Genomic DNA, 19970 nt, shown 5'->3' on the forward strand with positions numbered 1-19970 from the left:
TTTCTCTCCGTATTTACTATTGTTATCCTTACCATTTCTTGCCTGAGGCTACCTAGATTGTCCAGTTTTTAGAAGCAAGCAGTTTTGGAGTTAGACACACCTAGGTTTGAATCCAGATTTTTGTCACTTATAACCTGTGTGACCTTTGGCAGTTACAAACCTAACTTCTTTGACCCTCAGTTTTCCTTTAAAGGGCAACAATACCTACCTCATGTGGTTTTTTTTCAAGGATTAAATGTGCTAACAAATGTAGAATGTTTGCCTGGCACATAGTAAGAGCTCAGCAAATGATACTGATAGTTATTATTTATTAGCTCAACTATTAAGTGTTGATTAGTCTTGATGCCTCCAATCTTGCTCCCCTTCCCCCACCATCACATTACTAGCAGAATTATTTCAAACAGGTTTTTGTTTTTTGGTTGGCAGTGTTTCATTTCTGTCACCCAGGCTGGAGTGCATGGGCACCCACAGCTCACTGCAGCCTCAATTTCCTGGGCTCAGGTGATCCTCCAACCTCAGCCTCTTGAATAGCTGGGACTACAGGCGCACACCACTAAACCTGGCTAATTTTTTGTCCTTTTAGTAGAGATGGGAGATGGAGTTTCACCATGTTGCCCAGGCTGGTCCTGAACTCCTGGGCTTAAGTGATCAACTTGCCTCGGCCTCCCAAAGTGCTGGGATTACAGGCGTGAGCCATTGCATCCAGCCCTTACAGTCCTTTAATTCAGTAACTGTCATTTGCTTACAAAAAACTAAATCCGACCTTTTTAGTAAATCACTTTTTTTTTTTTTTTTTTTTTGAGATGGAGTCTCGCTCTGTCACCCAGGCTGGAGTGCAGTGGTGCGATCTCAGCTTATTGCAAGCTCCGCCTCCCGGGTTCACGCCATTTTCCTGCCTCAGCCTCCCCAGTAGCTGGAACTACAGACACTCACTACCACACCCGGCTAATTTTTTGTATCTTTCACCGTGTTAGCCAGGTTGGGCTCAATCTCATGACCTCATGATCCGCCCGCCTCCGGCCTCCCAAAGTGCTGGGATTACAGGCATGAGCCACCGCGCCTGGCCCCTAAATCACCTAAATCTTTAATCTGAGCCCCAGTCTCATTTCTCAGATTCTGTTCACACTAGACTACATAAAGCCCCTGAATACACTGTTCTGTTTCACATACCTAAATTCAACATTCTCTGAATCTTCCTAACCTATCCAAACAGAAATGAGTGCTGACTCCCAGGAGTTAAGCTACTGCTGTTGCATTCACTTCTTGTCTGTCTCCTTTAGGAACTTGTGAAAAATGTGGGAGCAAGGACAATGTCATGTTCCCCCAGTGTGAAGCATAGCACCTAGAGATAGTAGGCATTCAGTAACTACTGGACGGATGGAGGCATTATGAAGTTTGCCAAGTTTGTTAACACTACTAAAGATTTCAATGAATGTCAAAAGAGTGGCAGATAGGTGGTTTTCTCAACTGTGGGAAAGGTAAAATAGTATAAAGTACTAGCAAGCATAAACACAGGCATACCTCATTTTATTGCATTTTGCTTTACTGTACTTTGCAGATACTGCATTTTTTACAAATTAAAGGTTTATGGCAACCCTCCATCAAACAAGTCCGTTAACGCCATCCCAAAGTCATGTGCTCATTTTGTGTCCCTGTGTCACATTTTGGTAATTCCTGCAATATTTCAAATTTTTATTATTATTATTTCTGTTATAGTGATCTGTGGTCAGTGATCTTCGATGTTACTATTTTGACCATTTGTGGGCACCACAAACTGTACCCATATAACATCAGTGAACTTAATAAATGGTGTGTGCGCTCTACCAACTGGCCATCCCCCCATCTTTCTCCCTCTCCTCGAATCTCCCTATTCCCTGAGACACAATACTGAAATCAGGCCAATTCATCACCCTGCAATGGCCTCCCAGTGTTCAAGTTAAAGGAAGACTTGCACATCTCTCATTGTAAATCAAAAGCTAGAAATGGTTAAGCTTAATGAAGAGGCATGTCGAAAGCCAAGACAGGCTAAAAAAGCTAGGCTTTTGTGCCAAACCATTAATTCTTGAAGGAAATTAGAAGTGTTATTCCAGTGAACACCTAAGAAAACCTTACTGCTGATATGGAGAAAATTTTAGTGGTCTGGATAGAAAATACAAACCAGCCACAACATTCCCTTAGGCCAAAGCCTAATCTAGAGCAAGGTTCTACCTTCAATTCTATGAAGTCTGAGAGGTAAGGAAGTTACAGAAGTTTGAAGCTAGTAGAGGTTGGTTTATGAGGTTTAAAGAAAGAAGTCATCTCCATAAATAAAAGTGCAAGGTAAAGCAGAAAGTACTGATGTAGAAGCTGCAGGAATTTATCCAGATCCAGCTAAGACCATTGTTAAAGGTGGCTATACTCAGTGACAGATTTTCAATGTAGATGTAACAAGCCTTTTATTGGAAGAAGCTACCTTTTAGACTTTCACCACTACAGAGAAGTCAATGCATGGCTTCAAAGCTTCCAGGAACAGGCTGACTTCTTAGAAGCTAATGCTGCTGGTAACTTTATATTGAAGCCAATGTGTATTTGCCATTCTGAAAATCCTAGGGCCCTTAAGAATTATGCTAAATCTACTCTGCCTGTACTCTATAAATGGGACAAAGCCTGGAAGACAGCACATCTGTTTACCGCATGATTTACTGAATATTTTAAGCCCACCATTGAGATCTACTGCGCAAAAAGACTCCTTTCAAAATATTGCTGCTAATTAACAATCATCTCGTATCCCAAGAGCTCTGACGGAGATGTACAAGGAGATACATGCTGTTTTCATGCGTGCTAACACAATGTCCATTCTATAGCCCATAGACTATGGAGCAATTTTAACTTTCAAGTCTTATGATATAAGAAATGCATGTGGTAAGGCTATTGCTGCCATAAATAGTGATTTCTCTGATGGATCTGTGCAAAGTAAATTGACAACTTTCTGGAAAGGATTCACTATTCTAGATATCATTAAGAACATCCATGATTCATGGGAGAAGGGCAAAATATCATTTACTGGAGTTTAGAAGTTGTTTCCAATCCCCATAGATGACTTTTAAGGGTTCAAGACTTCAATGGAGGAAGTAACTGCAGATGTGGTAGAAATTACAAGATAACTAGAATTAGGCCGGGTGTGATAGCTCAAGCCTATAATCCCAGCACTTTGGGAGGCTAAAGCGGGCAGATCGCTTGAGGCCAGGAGTTTGAGACCAGCCTGGAGTGAAACCCTGTCTCTACAAAAAATGCAAAGAATTAGCCAGGATTGGTGGTGTATACCTGGAGTCCCAGCTACTTGAGAGGCTAAAGTGGGAGGATCACTTAAGCCCAAGAGGTAGAGGCTGCAGTGAGCTGTGATGGTGCCACTGTATTCCAGCCTGGGGGCAGAGCAAGACCCTATCTCAAAAAGAAAAAAGAAAGGCCAGACGTGGTGGCTCATGCCTGTAACTCCAGCACTTTGGGAAGCCAAGGCGGGAGGATCGTTTGAGCTCAGAAGTTCAAGACCAGCCTGGGCGACATGGCAAAATCTTGTCTCTACTAAAAATACAAAAGTTAGCCAGGTGTAGTGGCATGTGCCTGTAGTCTTAAGTCTTGAGAGGCTGAGGTGGGAGAATCACTTGAGCCCAGAAGGCGGAGGTTGCACTGAGCCAAGATCGTGCCACTCACTCCAGCCTGGGCAACAGAGCGAGACCCTGTCTTAGTTAAAAAAACAAGAAAGAAAACTAGAACTAGAAGTGAAGCATGGACAGGCCTGGTGGCTCACGCTTGTAGTCCCAGCACTTTGGGAGGCCGAGGTGGGCGGATCACTTTGCGGCCAGGAGTTTGAGACCAACCTGGTCAACAGGGCAAAACCCTATCTCTACTAAAACTATAAAAATTAGCTAGGCATAGTGGTACATGCCTGTAATCCCAGCTACTTGGGAGGCTGAGGCACGAGAATCGCTTGAACCTGGGAGGTGGAGGGTTGGAGTGAGCCAAGATCACACCACTACACTCCAGCCAGGGTGACAGAGCAATACTCTGTCTCAAAAAAAAAAAAAAAAAAAAAAGAAGTGGAGCATAAAGATGCGACTGAATTGCTGCAATCTCATGATGAAACTTTAGTAAAGAGTAACTTCTTACGATGAACAAAGAAAGTGGTTTCTTGAGATGAAATTTACTCTTGGTGAAGATGCTGTGAACACTGTTGAAATGATAAAGGATTTAGAATATTACATAAACTTAGTTGATAAAGTAGTGGCAGCGTTTGGGAGGATTGACTCTAATTTTGAAAGTTCTACTGCAGGTAAAAGCTATCAAACAGCACCACATGCTACAGATTCCTACATAAAAGGAATCAATTAATGCAGCAAACTTTATTCTTTTATATTAATTGCTACAGCCACCGCAACCTTTAGCAACCACCACCCTGATCAGTCAGCAGTCATTAGCCTAGAGACAAGACCCTCCACCAGCAAAAAGGTGACTTGCTGAAGGCTCAGACAATCATCAGCATTTTTTAGCAATAAAATATTTTTAAGGCCGGGGGCGGTGGCTCACGCCTGTAATCCCAACACTTTGGGAGGCCGAGGTGGGCAGATCACCTGAGGTCAGGAGTTCCAGACCAGCCTGACCAATATGGAGAAACCCTGTCTCCACTAAAAATACTAACTTAGCTGGGCGTGGTGGCGCACGCCTGTAATCGACAGGCTGAGGTGGGAGAATCGCTTGAAGCCAGAAGGCGGAAGGCAGGGGTTGTGTCGAGCCGAGATCGCACGATTGCACTCCAGCCTGGGCAACAAGAGCAAAACTCCGTCTCAAAAAAAAAAAAAAATTAAGCTATGTACAATGTTTTATTAGACATAATATGATCACACAATTAACAGACTATGATATAGTTATAACCATAACTTTTATATGCATTGGGAAACCAAAAAAATTGTATGACTTGCTTTAATGTGATATTCACGTTATTGAAACATTTACTTTATTGTAGTGGTCTGGAACTGAGCCCACAATATCTCCCAAGGCATGACTACTAAAAAATAAAAAAGGCAAATTTGACCTGTTAGTATCTAGGAAAGAATTATAAAGTATTCCTGGCTGGGCATGGTGGCTCACACCCATAATCCCAACACTTTGGGATGCCAAGGCAGGTGGATCACCTGATGTCAGGAGTTTGAGACCAGCCTGGCCAACATGGCAAAACCCCGCCTCTACTAAAAATACAAAAATTAGCCGGGCGTGGTGGCAGGGACCTGTAGTCCCAGCTACTTGGAAGGCTGAGGTAGGAGAATCTCTTGAACCCAGGAGGCGGAGAACTGCTTGAACCCCAGGAGGTGGAGGTTGCAGTGAACCGAGATTGCACCGCTGCATTCCAGCCTGGGTGACAGAGCGAGACCCCGTCTTTAAAAAAAAAAAAAGTCCTTCTTGAAACACTGGCCAAATGTGCTGCTGTAGACAAATAAGAATAATGAACGCTGGGCATGGTGGCTCACACCTGTAATCCCAGCACTTTGGGAGGCCAAGGTGGGTGGATCACAAGGTCAGGAGATCAAGACCATCCTGGCTAACATGGTAAAACCCTGTCTCTACTAAAAATACAAAGAATTAGCCGGACATGGTGGTGGGAGCCTGCAGTCCCAGCTACTGGTAAGGCTGAGGCAGGAGAATGGTGTGAACACGGGAGGCGGAGCTTGCAGTGAGCTGAGATCGTACCACTGCACTCCAGCCTGGGTGACAGAGTGAGACTCCATCTCTCCATCTCAAAAAAAAAAAAAAAAAAAAAGAATAATCAAATATCACATTGACAAACAGAAAGGAACCTTTTATAAACATAATGACATTGTGCAGATGTTGTGGTAATCACTTTATATACAGTATATTATCCTTCCAACAGCTGTATGACCTATAAATTCTTAGTATCTTGTCTAAGGGACCTGAGCCAGGATTTAAACCTAGCTCTGTCTGACCTAAAAGCTTATTTTTAACTATATTATACTACTGTTGTACCAAAGCACTGAGTATTTATACCAGGTATTTAGCAGCTAAGTCACAAGGATCAAAGAAAAGTAACTAAAGCATAAGGCAAGGCACCTATGTGCAGACTAAAACATGTAGACCTCCCAGTTTATAAAATTATAGAAAACCATCAATGTCTATAAACTCAAGAATGGCGATCAACAGTATCAACATAGCCTGACTCATTATCAAATATTCTTTAATGAGTAAGAAACAAACTAGATTGGATAGATTTGGGAGTTCTATCCAGAATGTTATTTCAACAAATCTCATAAGGTAAATTTTAGCTTGACATATGATTCTGTAGCAAATAAATCTCCTTCCCAGGTTTGACACTACAGGCCAACATGTTCAGCTTGAATTCTGTCTGTCCCAGAATTATGGATCCTTTCACATGTAAGATTTGTAACAGTAATTCATTCATTTATGGAAAATGCAGTCTTGTAGGGATAGCAAGAGAAGACGTATTTGGGGGTTAGGTATGTCTGTATTTTCAGAGAGTAGTATCTACCACTGATCCTTATTTAAAAGCCTGCTGACTCGTTGCCTTGCTCTGATACTCACTTAAAAACCCAAGCATCTATCTATGACAACTATTATTATTATCATTTTTTCAGACAGTTTCACTCCTGTTGCCCAGGCTGGAGTGCATTGGCGCGATCTCGGCTTACTGCAACCTCCACCTCCCAGGTCCTGCCTCAGCCTCCTCAGTTGCTGGGATTACAGGCATGCACCACCACGCTTTTAGTAGAGACGGGGTTTCTCCATGTTGGTCAGGCTGGTCTCAAACTCCTGACCTCAGGTGATCCACCCGCCTTGGCCTCCCAAAGTATTGGGATTACAGGCGTGAGTCATTGCACCTGGCCCCTCTGTCCTCTGATCTTTTTGAGGAGAAAAACCAATAGTATAAAGCATTTTTTAACTACTTCTTCATCAGACAATAGTTCTCAATTTTAGATGTACCTTAGAATCACTGGGGAAGGGAGGAAAGGAAGTAGAGGAGGGGAGGAAAAGAGAGGACAGAAAATAAAGGAGGACCAATGCGTAGTCCTGACTCCAGATCATTTAAGTCAGAATCTTTGCTGGTAAGCCTGGGCATTAAGATTTATTTTCTACAGTTCACTCAGATTCTAATGCACAACCAATGTTAAATTTATGACTTAAAGGATTCAATTGCCTAGCCTCAGTAGAGATTAACTGTGGGTCACAGCTATTTGTTGTGATGGACACTGTGAGCCAAGTGTCCAGAAAGAATCATAGCATATCCCTACCTTTTGTCTTCTTACTTGTAATGATTACAAGTGGAGATACTGGGCTACGAAAAACAGAGCCTTCTAGTAGGTGTGTATGTTACCAGTATTCTTATACTGTCTGAAAGATGAAAAACTGAGTGACAATCCTTGTAGTAACTTAATTCCAGTGGCATGATGTTACCTGGGTGGCTGGTTGCTAAAGACATAAAGGATGAGTAGATTCACTGCCAACCAATGCCACAATGAACAGGCAACTGAGAAATTTAGAGGATGGTCCTTCCAGGCATCCATTCACAGCCATTCCTCTGACAAACTATAAGAAAAAAGCAAAATTTAGATGTGAGAAATATATTCCTAGCATATATACATGATAATGGATTGATAGTATTTTGAAGGAATTCCTTAAGAACAACAGAGAAGGACAAGAAGATGAACGGGAATATTCTACATCAACAGATAAAGGATAAAAAATTGTGGCCTTGGCAGGTGACCTAAAAGTTAATAGTCTTTTACAGCTATTATATAATCTGTATATACTGTCGTAGTCGCTATACCTTTATACCACAATGTACCCAGGATAAACCCTTAAGATTTCATACATCATATTAAAAATGGATGAGTCTGAAACATTTAATTTCATATCATAAATGGATATTTTTCTCAAATAAAAAGCATCCTGGCAGGTGAATGAAAAATGTGACATGAAATGGAATGCTTGAAATACCAAGTAGGCTTTTAACTAAAACTGTTTATAAAAAGGTGTAAGTGAAGTAATTGGCTTATTCTTAGGTCCTTTTCTATGAACTCCCGAACAAATGTTAGTTGTACAATAATGCTAGTTAAATACGTTTCTAAATACTTTTATTGTTAATGCATAGTAAATGTATTATTAAGTCACTGAAGGAATGAATTAGTATTTAGTACTCCAGAGTTCAGAACTTGAAAGGGAAGAATCTAAGAGACAGGTTTATTATCTACTTCTTTAAATGGTTCCCTTTTCATTTTTAAAGACATCAAGTGACAGCATGATTACTTGAAGGCAAATAAGTAGTTCGAAAAGAGATGAGAAGTGGCAGCCAATTTAATTTTTCACTACTGATAAATATCAGATAGCTTTGGAAGATCACTTTAGAAAGAAACCAGTTCCTATCCCATTTGTGATAAGGCATTAAGCACGGGACAATGAACTTGGTAAGCTTGCAGATCAAAGTAAACAAGCAGTACTTATAAAAGCCCAAAGTTGGGAAACCATGGTAGATTGGGAAGACAGCCATAGAATAAGAGACGCTTCTTGTTTTTGTTAGACAATGCACGGTAACTAAATTAGAAGATAAATGTAATTATTAGCAGAAAACAAGCCTTGGGATCCAGAACACACTCCAAAAATCCCTTCACTTCCTACCTTGTTTCTAATTGAGAGGGTAATTTGTACTTATTGAGACCTAGTTGAAGATTTAGCAACAGCAGGAACCTTTATATCACAGAGAAAATTTTCCATCACATCTTCACCACCAAGAACTTTTTTTCAGTTAGGAAGAATTATACCACTTTTATTAGATAATGCAGACCCTTAAACTAGGGACAAAGGCCTAATTTTTAAAATGTAAGAACCACAGTATAGTTTTATTAGATTGCCAAGTATCAACTTTACTTTTGGTATAAGCACCCTTGAATCAAAGTCTATATTTTGGTTTTGGCGCATAGAATTTAAGACTACAAGTTAGTAAAAGTTCTAATTTATATAGTACCAGTTTCTTTCTTTCTTCTGGTTACAATCCCAAGACAGCATTGTTTCAAAGGCAACTGGATAAACTGAGGCGCTAGAAACTTTTAGATCTTCTTTCCTATAATATGCTGCTCCCTCTCCCTACTTTTAATATATCTTCATAAAAGGGGGTGTGTCCTAAGCTGGGCATGGTAGCTTGTTCCTATAATCGCAGCTGTTCAGGAGGCTGAGGTGGGAGGATTGCTTGAAGCCAGGAGTTCACAATCAATAAGCCTGGCCAACATAGTGAGATCCCGTCTCTATAACAAAACATCAACAACAAAAGAGGGGGTGTGTCCTGATGGAGGCAGCTGGTTTGAATATACTATATAACCAAGATGGCACATAAAAGATACTCTTCTGATTTATTAAAACAGCATTATTGGCTGGGTGCCATGGCTCACACCTGTAATCCCAGCACCTTGGGAAGCCGAGGTGGGCGGATCACCTGAAGTCGGGAGTTCGAGATCAGCCTGACCAACAGGGAGAAACCTTGTCTCTACTTAAAATACAAAATTAGCCGGGCATGGTGACGCATGCCTGTAGCCCCAGCTACTCTGGAGGCTGAGGCAGGAGAATCATTTGAACCTGGGATGCAGAGGTTGTGGTGAGCCGAGATCGCACCATTGCACTCCAGCCTGGGCAGCAAGAGCGAAACTCCGTCTCAAAAACAAAACAAAACAAAAATACCAGCATTATTTTCTCCAGAACCTCCTGCACATTACCAATATTTTAATTTCAACATCCATCTCAGATTGCATACTGAAAGGTAAAAGTGCAATTCAGTAATCTTTTCCAAAAATGTTTTATTGCTACAGGTTGAAATTTTTCAACCATCAAAATTAGAACAAAATTTAAGTTTCTGCTCACTATGGTTTAACACAGCCATTTCATGGGACTTTGTTTTTAATGTAGGTTGGTAGTATAGTTCAGCAAAGTTTAGATGATAGCAGAATGGTATCTTGAAACTTTGTCTATAATTTAAAGAAGTGGGGCATGAGCTGTAATAGAAAGACTGCCTTCTATCTGAAAGGTCAGTCTTTGAATTCTCAAAGATTCATTTCAAAATTTAAGGCTTTAATTATCTGACACCAGTATATACCTATCTTGCAACAAAGTCCAATATTTGATGTTACAGCTTTTCGCAAATACTATACATGGTAACTGAAATATTCTCAGAAATTGTACAAAAGACTTCCCTGAACTTATCACAACCTACCTGAATCTGGACCACACTTTTTTTTTTATCTCTTCATAAAGTCACAGCTTTCATTTCACAGCTCCAATAGCAATACAACATGGGAATACAAACAACACTGTGAAAAACAAGGGCCTGATAAAGCCCACAGCAAAGCTATTCACTAATATTGGCATTACCTTTAGCCATGCTATTAGAGATCACACTTTATTTTTGTGCATAATAAATAAGATACAGAAAAATGTTGAAAATATATGACTCAACTATCTAATTAAAGCTGAGTAAACTAACCTAGTTAGATTTTAGTTTTTCAACGAGAAATGACAAGAGTAGCTGAATATAAAGAAAAACAAAAAGAACTTTACTTTCCTATGTTAATACAGGTCAAGAGACCCTTTCTTCTCAAAAGGGTTGGTAACACCAGTTCTTAGCAATAAACATAAGGCACTTGTTTAGATTACAACATCACTCCATTTTTTCCACTTGTTTTTCTAACCCTGTTTTTCCCCCACAGTATCATTTGAAATTAATAGGATGAATGAGGCAAATGAGAGACGATCCAGTTGATACTACTCAGAGCAAGATAGTACAGTACAGTGTTTCAGGGGTGATGTCTGGACATAAAATGAACCCAGTCAAGGTCCTCTGACACCAATGTATCCACTATCAAGTAAACCTGAAAGAAAATAAAAGATTTATTCAATAGTTCCAGTAAAATTGGGTTGGAATACAATATACATGTTAGGAATTTAGCTCCTCACGGGTGGCATCTGCATCTTAAGAGTTCTGAGTACTTATGAATATTCATTCTGAGACAATCTACATCATTTGAACATTGTCAAGACAAATAGATGAATTTCATTTCAATATACAGTAGAGTTTAAACAAAATTCACACATACACCCCCTATTATATGGCTGGTACCTCCTCCAAACACCTCATTAGTGGCAGAGGTAGGACTAGTGTTCTTTCCCAACAATAAAAACTTCAGTTGCCACTCATAGGAGTTGAAAAAAAGTTTTTGTTTTTTTGCCATCTGTTAAGATGTTCCTGAGACAGGGCCAGTTAATAAAACATAACAAAGCACTGGAGTTCAGTTTGTACTTCTCTTTACATCACTACTGAACTGTTAGACTGGGATGTGGAATGCAGGTTATGTACTATGAAAGGTTGATTGTAGCACAACTGTTCAGTCAGTAAAAGGTCTTCGGCAAATTCCCTTTAGAGTATACTTTCTATAAACTACATGTTCCACAAAAAGGTCAATTATATATACAATTGATTCATTTTACTTAATCTTATTTGCTCAGATCCTGCAAATGCAATGAGAATATTAAGCCTGAGGCTAGTTCTCAGTGTATAGGTTTAACAAATTAAGGCTCATTTTCCCAATCAAAATAGTTTTTAGTTTTCCTTTTAAATTATGAGTTACATTCATAGTACCTGCCACCATCCTTGCCTTCAATGAAATCTTAATGCAGGAGCAGCATTCTACTTCATTATAGAATTTCCCTGACACCAGCACTTAGCCCCTTCTAAAAAGTTCCCATCTGCACTAGCCTTACAGCATTATTACATTGCCTCTGGCTTGCACCTCTGTTTCCACCTGTGTATTTCACAGAAGCCCAACACAGATTAGTTGAAATATTCACACAACTGTTTTTCAAAACAATTTATTGCATCATATTTGGTACCTTATGTTTGACAACAAAAAGGAAATTACATCTGTAACTGCAAGAAAAAGAAGCTGGTCTGTTATTTGAAAAAAAAAAAAAAAATCTTGGGCCCTTTAAAAATTACAAAGTCTTGGGCTTGCCTGAAACGACTGAGCAAGAAATATATTCTTAGAAATGTAGGGCTTCAAGTATTACAAACCTGTGACACTGTGGAAAAATTCCAGAGGTATCTAAACTGCAGCACTTTTTTTTCTGCATATCGTGAACAAGGCCTGCTGAGGTTTTTAACTATTAGTCTTTTGATCAGTCATAGAATGGTAGTCAGGAGTTCTGCTGTTTAACTTCAAGCCATGGTAGATTTTCCTTTTTTCACTCTTGGGTGAAAAATTCATGCTTGCTAATTAGTTGGTGCCACATCACAGTGCATTTGGTTCTTGCATTACAGTTTTAACAAGTTTGGCCAAACAATGCTGAAAGGTTTGCATTGTTGTTTTAGTTCTTCAAGTTTTAGTTAAAATTGAGACTGTTACAACTGGTTCCTTCAGTTAAAAACTGTGGTACAAGAACACCAAACTGATCATGTACAGTGAATTTTGGAAACACAAGCGTACTGAACACTTTATAGGTTTCTAATTTTGCTTGGTATCTATATGTCCCAGTTTCTACAACATCAAGCATCTGTTGTAGGTTTCTCTGTAAATAGTGATTCACATTGCATACTTCCTATGGTCAGAATCAACCCCGTAACAAAATCAGTCAGATGCTAAAGCCCCAACAACTCTTTGTGCTCAGTGAAAGAATCCAGTGCTAAAACAGCATTTATGCTGTCTGAGATATAGTAAAATCTCACAAGACAAATTTAAAGTAATATTTCTGCCACACACCTGCTTTGTTAGCTGTAACAGCCTCCAGATTTTATATAAATTAGTTTAAAAACATGGGTGGGTGGGTAGGAATAGGATAAGGTATCTTTTTTAACCACTCAATTTTAGCAGCTTTAATTTTTTAAGAAACTGAACCTCTATCCTGTAATGTTAGATATTTTATATATACTTTTTCAGCAGGATAAAAAACGTAAAACACTATTTGAAGGCAAGAACATTTACTCCTCTCATTCTGTGTAAGTTAGAGCAATGCAGCAGGTGCGTGACAAAAATATTATATACTAGATATGGTCCAAAGTCATTCCATTTGCTTGTTTAGTGATGTTCAAATTTCATTGGCCAGTTCTTCAGCTTCTGCAGAACTATCTCCATTAACTGTGATCTTCATATCCTCTTCATATCCAGGAGGCATGAAAGCCAAAGCATAAGGAAAAAGCTTATGACAATTTGCTCTATAAACTTCAGCAGCTTCTTTACAGTCTCCTAGGCTACCATCACACAAGGCTTCCAATACCTCCATACATGTCTAAGGAAAGAAAACAAGTCATGTTATAACTGGTCAAAAAAAGGTTCTTACTGTGAATTTATTAGACATTTCAACAGCAAGAGATTTCTAAAATAAGAAATAAATACACATATTTAGCTATTTACTCCTGGATATACATTCTATTAGAATGTTCTTCAAGGGCTAATTTAACCATTTCTCCAGAATTGCAGGATTTATACAAAAGGCTAAGCAGGGATGACTGTAGAAACCGGAATGGGACTATGGTGAGGCAAGCAAGGTATACAGGGTGCTATATTTAAAAAGTCGCTCACTCTCAGCATGTGAATGACCTTAGGCAGCAATGTTACCTCAGCCTAGCCTGGCCCTGGGTATAAACATCTAGATTTACAATGCCAATATCAATTACTGCACGTATGCCTTTTAATATTTTTGAAAGCTTAGAACCAGCCAGCAAACTCAAACACTGTATTCAACCTTGTGTTCAAATTAAAGAGCATCTTAAGGCACATCCAATAACTAAGCAGAAAAGAGTGTCTCAAACATGAAATGATTATTTGCAAGAAAAATTATTCATGAAAACGAGTAATTCTTTCAACCAAACCCCTAAGTAAGTCTGCTTCTTATCTTTTTTGTTGATTCATGTTGACTTGCATTTCTCATATTTGCTTTCTTAATATTTTCACTTAGAAAATGCTACTTAGTTTCCAGATACAAAAATCCCTACAAACTTTGCCAGGTTACAAAGCAACTTAAATCCAGGTTACAAAGGACCTAGGTTAGAACTTTAAATCCAGGTTCTAATCTAAATGGTACAACTAACAAGTCTAACTTTTCTTTCTTAAAGATACTGCCTTCAATTTGCTATTATATGAATATATTAATAACTGTCTTTCAGCATATACATGTTTATCTGGCAAATTATAACATGAGGTAGCTATCCATTTGTTTCTAGTTTAAACTACAGTATTTTACAATATACCCATATTAACTTTTATTTAACTTAATCTCATATTGTATTACAAGTTACAAAATAAGCATTTTTATTTAGCCCCTAGTAAATACATCTTTCTTTATTTTGAGAAAGGGTCTTGCCCTGTTGTCCATACTGGAGTACAGCGACACAATCACAGCTCACTGCAGCTCCAACCTTTCAGGTTCAAGTGATCCTCAAATCTCAGTCCCCCAAGTAGCCGGCAATACAGTGCCACCACATCTGATTTTTTTTTTAAGAGATGGGGTCTCATTATGTTGCCCTGGCTTGTCTTGAACTCATGAGCTCAAGTGATCTGCCCACTTTGGCCTACCAAAGTGCTAGGATTACAGGCCATGAACAACAACGCCTAGCCAAAATACATCTTAAACATGTTAGAATCTTCACTGAGACCACTGCTTGCTCAGAAATGCAGATATGAGGTGAAATCCAAAAATGACTATGGAATATATATATGATTTTATTAAAACATATTTCCTAAAAAGTTATTCCAAGCTACAGATGTGAAACTAGTTACTGAATACCAAGTAGCCTAAATAAATTTTAAGATAAGTTGTTTCTGATCCAGGTTCATAATGATTTAAAGAACAGTGTGTATAAATAACCAGTTATTTCTATTGGTGAAAAAAGTTCAGTATTCTTACAGAGAGATTATGAAAAACTCTTTACCTGGAGGTTTCTGTTAGTGAGAGATTCATCAAGTGTTGTTGCCAACTCTATAGCTCGCTTCTGACTAGAAGGATCTAAATAATATACCATTTTGGCAGCTAAATGAGAGGGAAATGGGAAATTTATTTCAAGGTAAAACCAACATCTTATCCTCTACTTATTTAAATATAAAAGGCAAACAAGATACATGTGCACAGAGGATGTGGCACTTTATTAGAAGAATGGGAACAACTACTTGAGACACTGTTATTCAAAAAATAATAATTCTAAGGGGATTAGCTTAACCATTCAAAGTAAGAGAATGATAGAGGTATACCACGTATATCTACCCAATAAAATAGAATGTATATGCAAAACATGCACAGTAAAGGAGACTATGAAGAAACACAAGCATTCTAGTAATACTTGTCTTTTTGTGGTGGGACCATGATAGTCTTCTTTCTGAAATAAGCAGAATAATTTGGAGGTTGGGGGACTATCCTGTCTTGACAGTGTGAGCCAAAATGCTGAATTCAGGATTCCACAAAGACATACAAAGCTGCTGGGCTTAAGCCAGGTATTTGAAAAGTACTACCTATGTGGTCCCATAAAGGTCAGATTTTGGCTCATTGGCACAGACCTTTGCCTTAGGTTTCTCACAAACTGTGAAGATAATTTCAGGTGTTTAGCATTGTCAAGTCTGATACCTACATAAGAATGAGAAATGGAAGAGGATGGTCCTATCTGAGTGAATTTTAAGACCCCAAAGATGAAAGAAGAAATTAAAGAAAACTCTACCTTCATTTTATGATATACATTCAAGTTCAGTTACACTTGCTTCTTTGTAATGCCAATGCTGAACCAGAAGAGGCTACTGACCTTGATCTGTAGTCATTATTTTGCCGTAAGAAATTTAAAAATGTATAGAAAGCGTGTGTGTGTGTGTGTGTGTGTGTGTGTGTGTTTTGCTTTGAAGCAGGGTCTCATTATGTTGCCCAGACTGGTCTCAAACTCCTGGGCTCAAGTGATCCTTCTGCCTCAGCCTCCTGAGTAGCTGGGACTACCAGTATGTGCCACTGTACCCAGCTTAGGAAGCTTATTTAAGCTGCCTGTTTTCATAGGATCACAATGTAACATATACACATTGCCACTTCCATTCTAAAAATGTGTACCTTATATTATTGTTGATTCATTAAAATTACTGAAGTTGTTTTAGAAGGCTAAGAAAGGATAAAATAAAGTGATTACCTGATAATCTGTGTGGCAATGAATCAGAATTCCTTTTCAGAAAAGTTTCATTAAAATTCTTTGGATTCGTTGCTCCAAAAAGACGATTCATTTCTTGTTTTAATACTGTTCTAACTGTATCCGGTAAATCTTTACTTTCACACACTGCTGAATAAATTAAAAATAAAATCTTAGCAGTTGAATACTCTGATAAAGTTTACAAAAGTTTGTTTTTGTTTATGTTTGAGACAGGGTCTTGCTCTATCACCCAGGCTGGAGTACAGTGGCACAACCATGGCTCACTGTAGCCTCAACCTTCCAGGCTCATGCAATCCTCCCACTTCAGCCCCCCAAGTAGCTTGGACTTCAGGTGTGCACCACCACGCCCGGCCTGTAGGAGTTAAATTACTTAATGATGAAGCCAATGAAACACGGCAATTATATACAAAAACAATCTACTGATAATTTAACATTTGCAAAAAGAGCTTACCTATATAAATCGACTGATTGATTGAGACAGACAAGGTTTTACTGCCACCTAAGCTGGAGTGCAGTGGCACAATCATGCCTCACTGCAGCCTGAACCTCCCACGCTTCAGTGATCTGCCCACCTCAGCCTCCTGAGAAGCTGGAACCACAGGTGCAAGCTACCATGTCCAGATAACTTTTCTATTTTTTTGTAGAGATGGGGTTTCACCACGTTGCCCAGGCTGGTCTCAAACTCCTGGGCTCAAGAGATCTGTTTGCCTTGGCCTCCCCAAGTGTTGGGATTGTTGGGCATGAGCCATCATGCCCAGCAATATACATTTAAAAGAATATATGTCAGCAGAACAATCTAGTGTTCTAAAGGCATTCAAAGAATTTTATTAACACAAGATTCATTTCCAAAAAGGAACTGTAAGCAAAGTAGATGAAAAAACATGTAGTTTCACAGCCTTCTAAACCCCTAGAGCTGCCCTCCTTCGACCTTAAGGTCTGCAAAGCAACAACCTACCTGGTAAATAGTATCACAGCAACTATGTAATGCTGAAGACAACAAATTTTCCTCACCCTTTCTATCTTCCTCTATACCCAAGTAAAGCACATGTGTTTCAATTAAAAACAAAACAAAATATGGTTGATGTTATTGACCTTTATTTCAGAAACTATGTATATTGAGCTATCACTATATAATAAACTCCCAACGACCACCAAAGCATTTTCCTGTTAATAAATAGGCTGGGCACGGTGGCTCACGCCTGTAATCCCAACACTTTGGGAGGCCAAGGCGGGTGGATCACTTGAGATGAGGAGTTTGAGACCAGCCTGGCCAACATGGCGAAACCCCATCTCTACTAAAAATTAAAAAATTAGCCTGGCATGGCGGTGTGTGCCTGTGGTCTCAGCTACTCAGGAGGCTGAGGCAGGAGAACAGCTTGAACCTGGGAAGTGGAGGTTGCAGTGAGCCAAGCTCATGCTACTGCATTCCAGCCTGGGTGACAGAGTGAGACTCTGTCTCTAAATAAATAAATAAATAAATGCACTGTTGTCATCATATTCCCAGGCCTTGGGATTTATAGAAAGCAGACCCTAATTCCTCTGGATTGAATCCAAGTTACGCTTTGTTTCATTATCATTTTGGTATAGAGAGTCTGGAGCTTTGAAGTTAGTAGACTTGGGTATGGATCCAGGCTTGGATAAGTCATAACCTCTCTGAACCTATTTCTTGTTCTATAAAACTGGGGTGATATCTAATCTAAAAGGTTTGCAGTAAGGAAAAGCTACTGTGTAAAAGTGCTAATTATGTAATGGGGTGTAGTCAATAAATCATAGTTACTATTTTTATCATAGTGTGAAAACATTAAGTAGATTTTCCTTATGGCTGGGAACTATGGTGATGGCTTTCAAATTTTCACTTCAGTCGGGTATTTGTACTGAGACAAATACATATTCCATATCCATACCTTATGTGAAGCAAAAGTTTCACAGAACACTTACTGTGCGTAACATATGCTGATTTTTTCTACACTATTCTATTTCGATTTTGGGTTTTTGAGTGCTGGTAATGACCCACTATCCTGCCAATGGATCATTAATCTAAGTTTAAAAAATATAATGAACTCAGTAGGAAACATCTTCTAAGTGAAATATTCTATACATAATTATTAGTTGAATAATTCACTGACATGCTCTTTGTTGGTTAAATAGCATTTCTTCTATTATTCTATAAAACTGGGTGGTTCAAGTAAATGAGCTATAGTGAAATACTTTAGCTTAACTTATGGCTGTACTTTCAACTTGGTTTTGACAATTTATCAATACTTGTTTTTCAGTGGAGAAGCAGGAATAGAGAGAGAACAGGAAGCAAAGTTATTAAAATAGGTTACAGCCAACTGCAATGAACATTAATTATCTCAAAAAGTATGTATCTTCTGTACAATAAAAATTATTTACATGGGCCTTGTTGGTTTGCCTGAAAAGCTTTCAGGATACTTTACATGTAGAAAGTATCTGCATAGTTTGTATCATAGTTGATGAAGACAGGGATAGGCAAGGGATTTTTATGGTTTTCATTATCTTTTTTAACTTGTTTTAATCAGATTAAACAATCTCCCAGAAAAATTAAAACTGCGGAAAAAAAAAAACTCTACAAAATTAGAAGCAAATAAATTCACTAATAGCTGATTCCAAAAAGTTTGAGGCCTACTAATTTTCTCCTAAACTTTTCTGGATATTTTCCTGGAAATTACAGTTCCAGACAACTAGAATTGTAACTTCCAGGAAAATATCAATTACAAAAAGGATAAAAAAATTCTACTGCAGTAAAACCCAGAATGTCCTATGGAATTCTGTGTAATGAAATTTTATGTGTACCTTTAAGAAAATGTCACAGATTATCAGATGTCCATTTACTGCTAAAGACTAGTGGACAGGGGAGAAAAACTCTAAAAAGCCTTTGAATGTGATAAAACTGACAAAAAACATCAAGGCCTCAGGAAAGTATAAAATCCCCTACTAACTCAATTACCTTCCACGAAAGAGTAATAAGTCTTGGGAATCAAGGAAAATAACTGATGGGCGAGAAGAGGAATAAAACCTTTTCTAAGGCGCTTTTGATTTAGGTCTTTTGACATCTTAAACTGGAATGTTTGGTTCATGCTATTAGCTTATTAACAGAACGAATAAATTAAGCAAGCACCAATGGTTAAAACACACAATGAAAAGGTGGCTGATTCTTAGCAAAAGGGACTGTGCAGGGTTCTCAGGCTAGCTAGCATTGTCAATAATTTGGGTAGAAAATGTTCTTATTTTGTGTGAGGTAATGACTGTTCACTACTAGGTTACAGCACAACCTAGTAAGTGATTACAACTCAAAATGGCAAAATAAATGAGAAAATTAAACAAAGCTTAAAAAAATAAAAAATTTAATTAATAATTTAATAAGTATTAAACAAGGTTTAAATAATAAACAATAAATTAGATTATTAAAGAAGGTTGGAGGAGAGATACATAAGTATAAAAAAAATCTCTGCAGATAAAAGAAAAATGAGTTTAAGACCTAAGTTTCACTGTAGATCAAGGCAGCCAGTGCTAATTTTAAAAGCACTTAGGAGAATATAAACATTTAAGAAAATAATAAGACAAATAGAATATATAAGCGCCTATCTTTTACTTAGCACTGACCAGAAATATAATTTAATTGTTTTAAGTCCTAAAACTTTAAAATTTAAAATCATAAAAAAACTTTCAAAGGGTATTAAATCATTCTCATAATAAGACAAAGACAGTGCTCCTATATGGTAAATAATTGCATGTG

The 19970-nt window shown here is 38.4% G+C and overlaps 3 protein-coding genes across 22 annotated transcripts in view; 1 reads left to right on the forward strand and 2 right to left on the reverse strand.

The window, feature by feature from the left end:
- NDUFC1 (NADH:ubiquinone oxidoreductase subunit C1) overlaps positions 1–19970 on the forward strand; it is an 829703-nt gene that overhangs the window by 716619 nt on the left and 93114 nt on the right. The gene's annotated exons all lie outside the window — the stretch shown is intronic.
- Positions 1–19970, reverse strand: part of RAB33B (RAB33B, member RAS oncogene family) — a 312558-nt gene that overhangs the window by 78759 nt on the left and 213829 nt on the right. The gene's annotated exons all lie outside the window — the stretch shown is intronic.
- The window catches only part of NAA15 (N-alpha-acetyltransferase 15, NatA auxiliary subunit), a 90688-nt gene continuing 81298 nt past the window's right edge, over positions 10581–19970 (reverse strand). For 2 of the 3 annotated variants that reach the window (XM_050790214.1, XM_050790216.1), the window contains 3 exons: positions 16196–16342; positions 14969–15066; positions 10581–13326 (listed from right to left, as the gene is read on the reverse strand). In XM_050790214.1, coding sequence (XP_050646171.1) covers positions 13126–13326; positions 14969–15066; positions 16196–16342 — 446 coding nt within the window. In that variant the 3' untranslated portion in view covers positions 10581–13125. The remainder of the gene's footprint in view (positions 13327–14968; positions 15067–16195; positions 16343–19970) is intronic. The other variant, XM_050790215.1, reaches the window with a different exon arrangement.

This window comes from Macaca thibetana, chromosome 5 (assembly GCF_024542745.1).
Source record: "Macaca thibetana thibetana isolate TM-01 chromosome 5, ASM2454274v1, whole genome shotgun sequence".
Lineage (NCBI taxonomy): Eukaryota > Metazoa > Chordata > Mammalia > Primates > Cercopithecidae > Macaca > Macaca thibetana.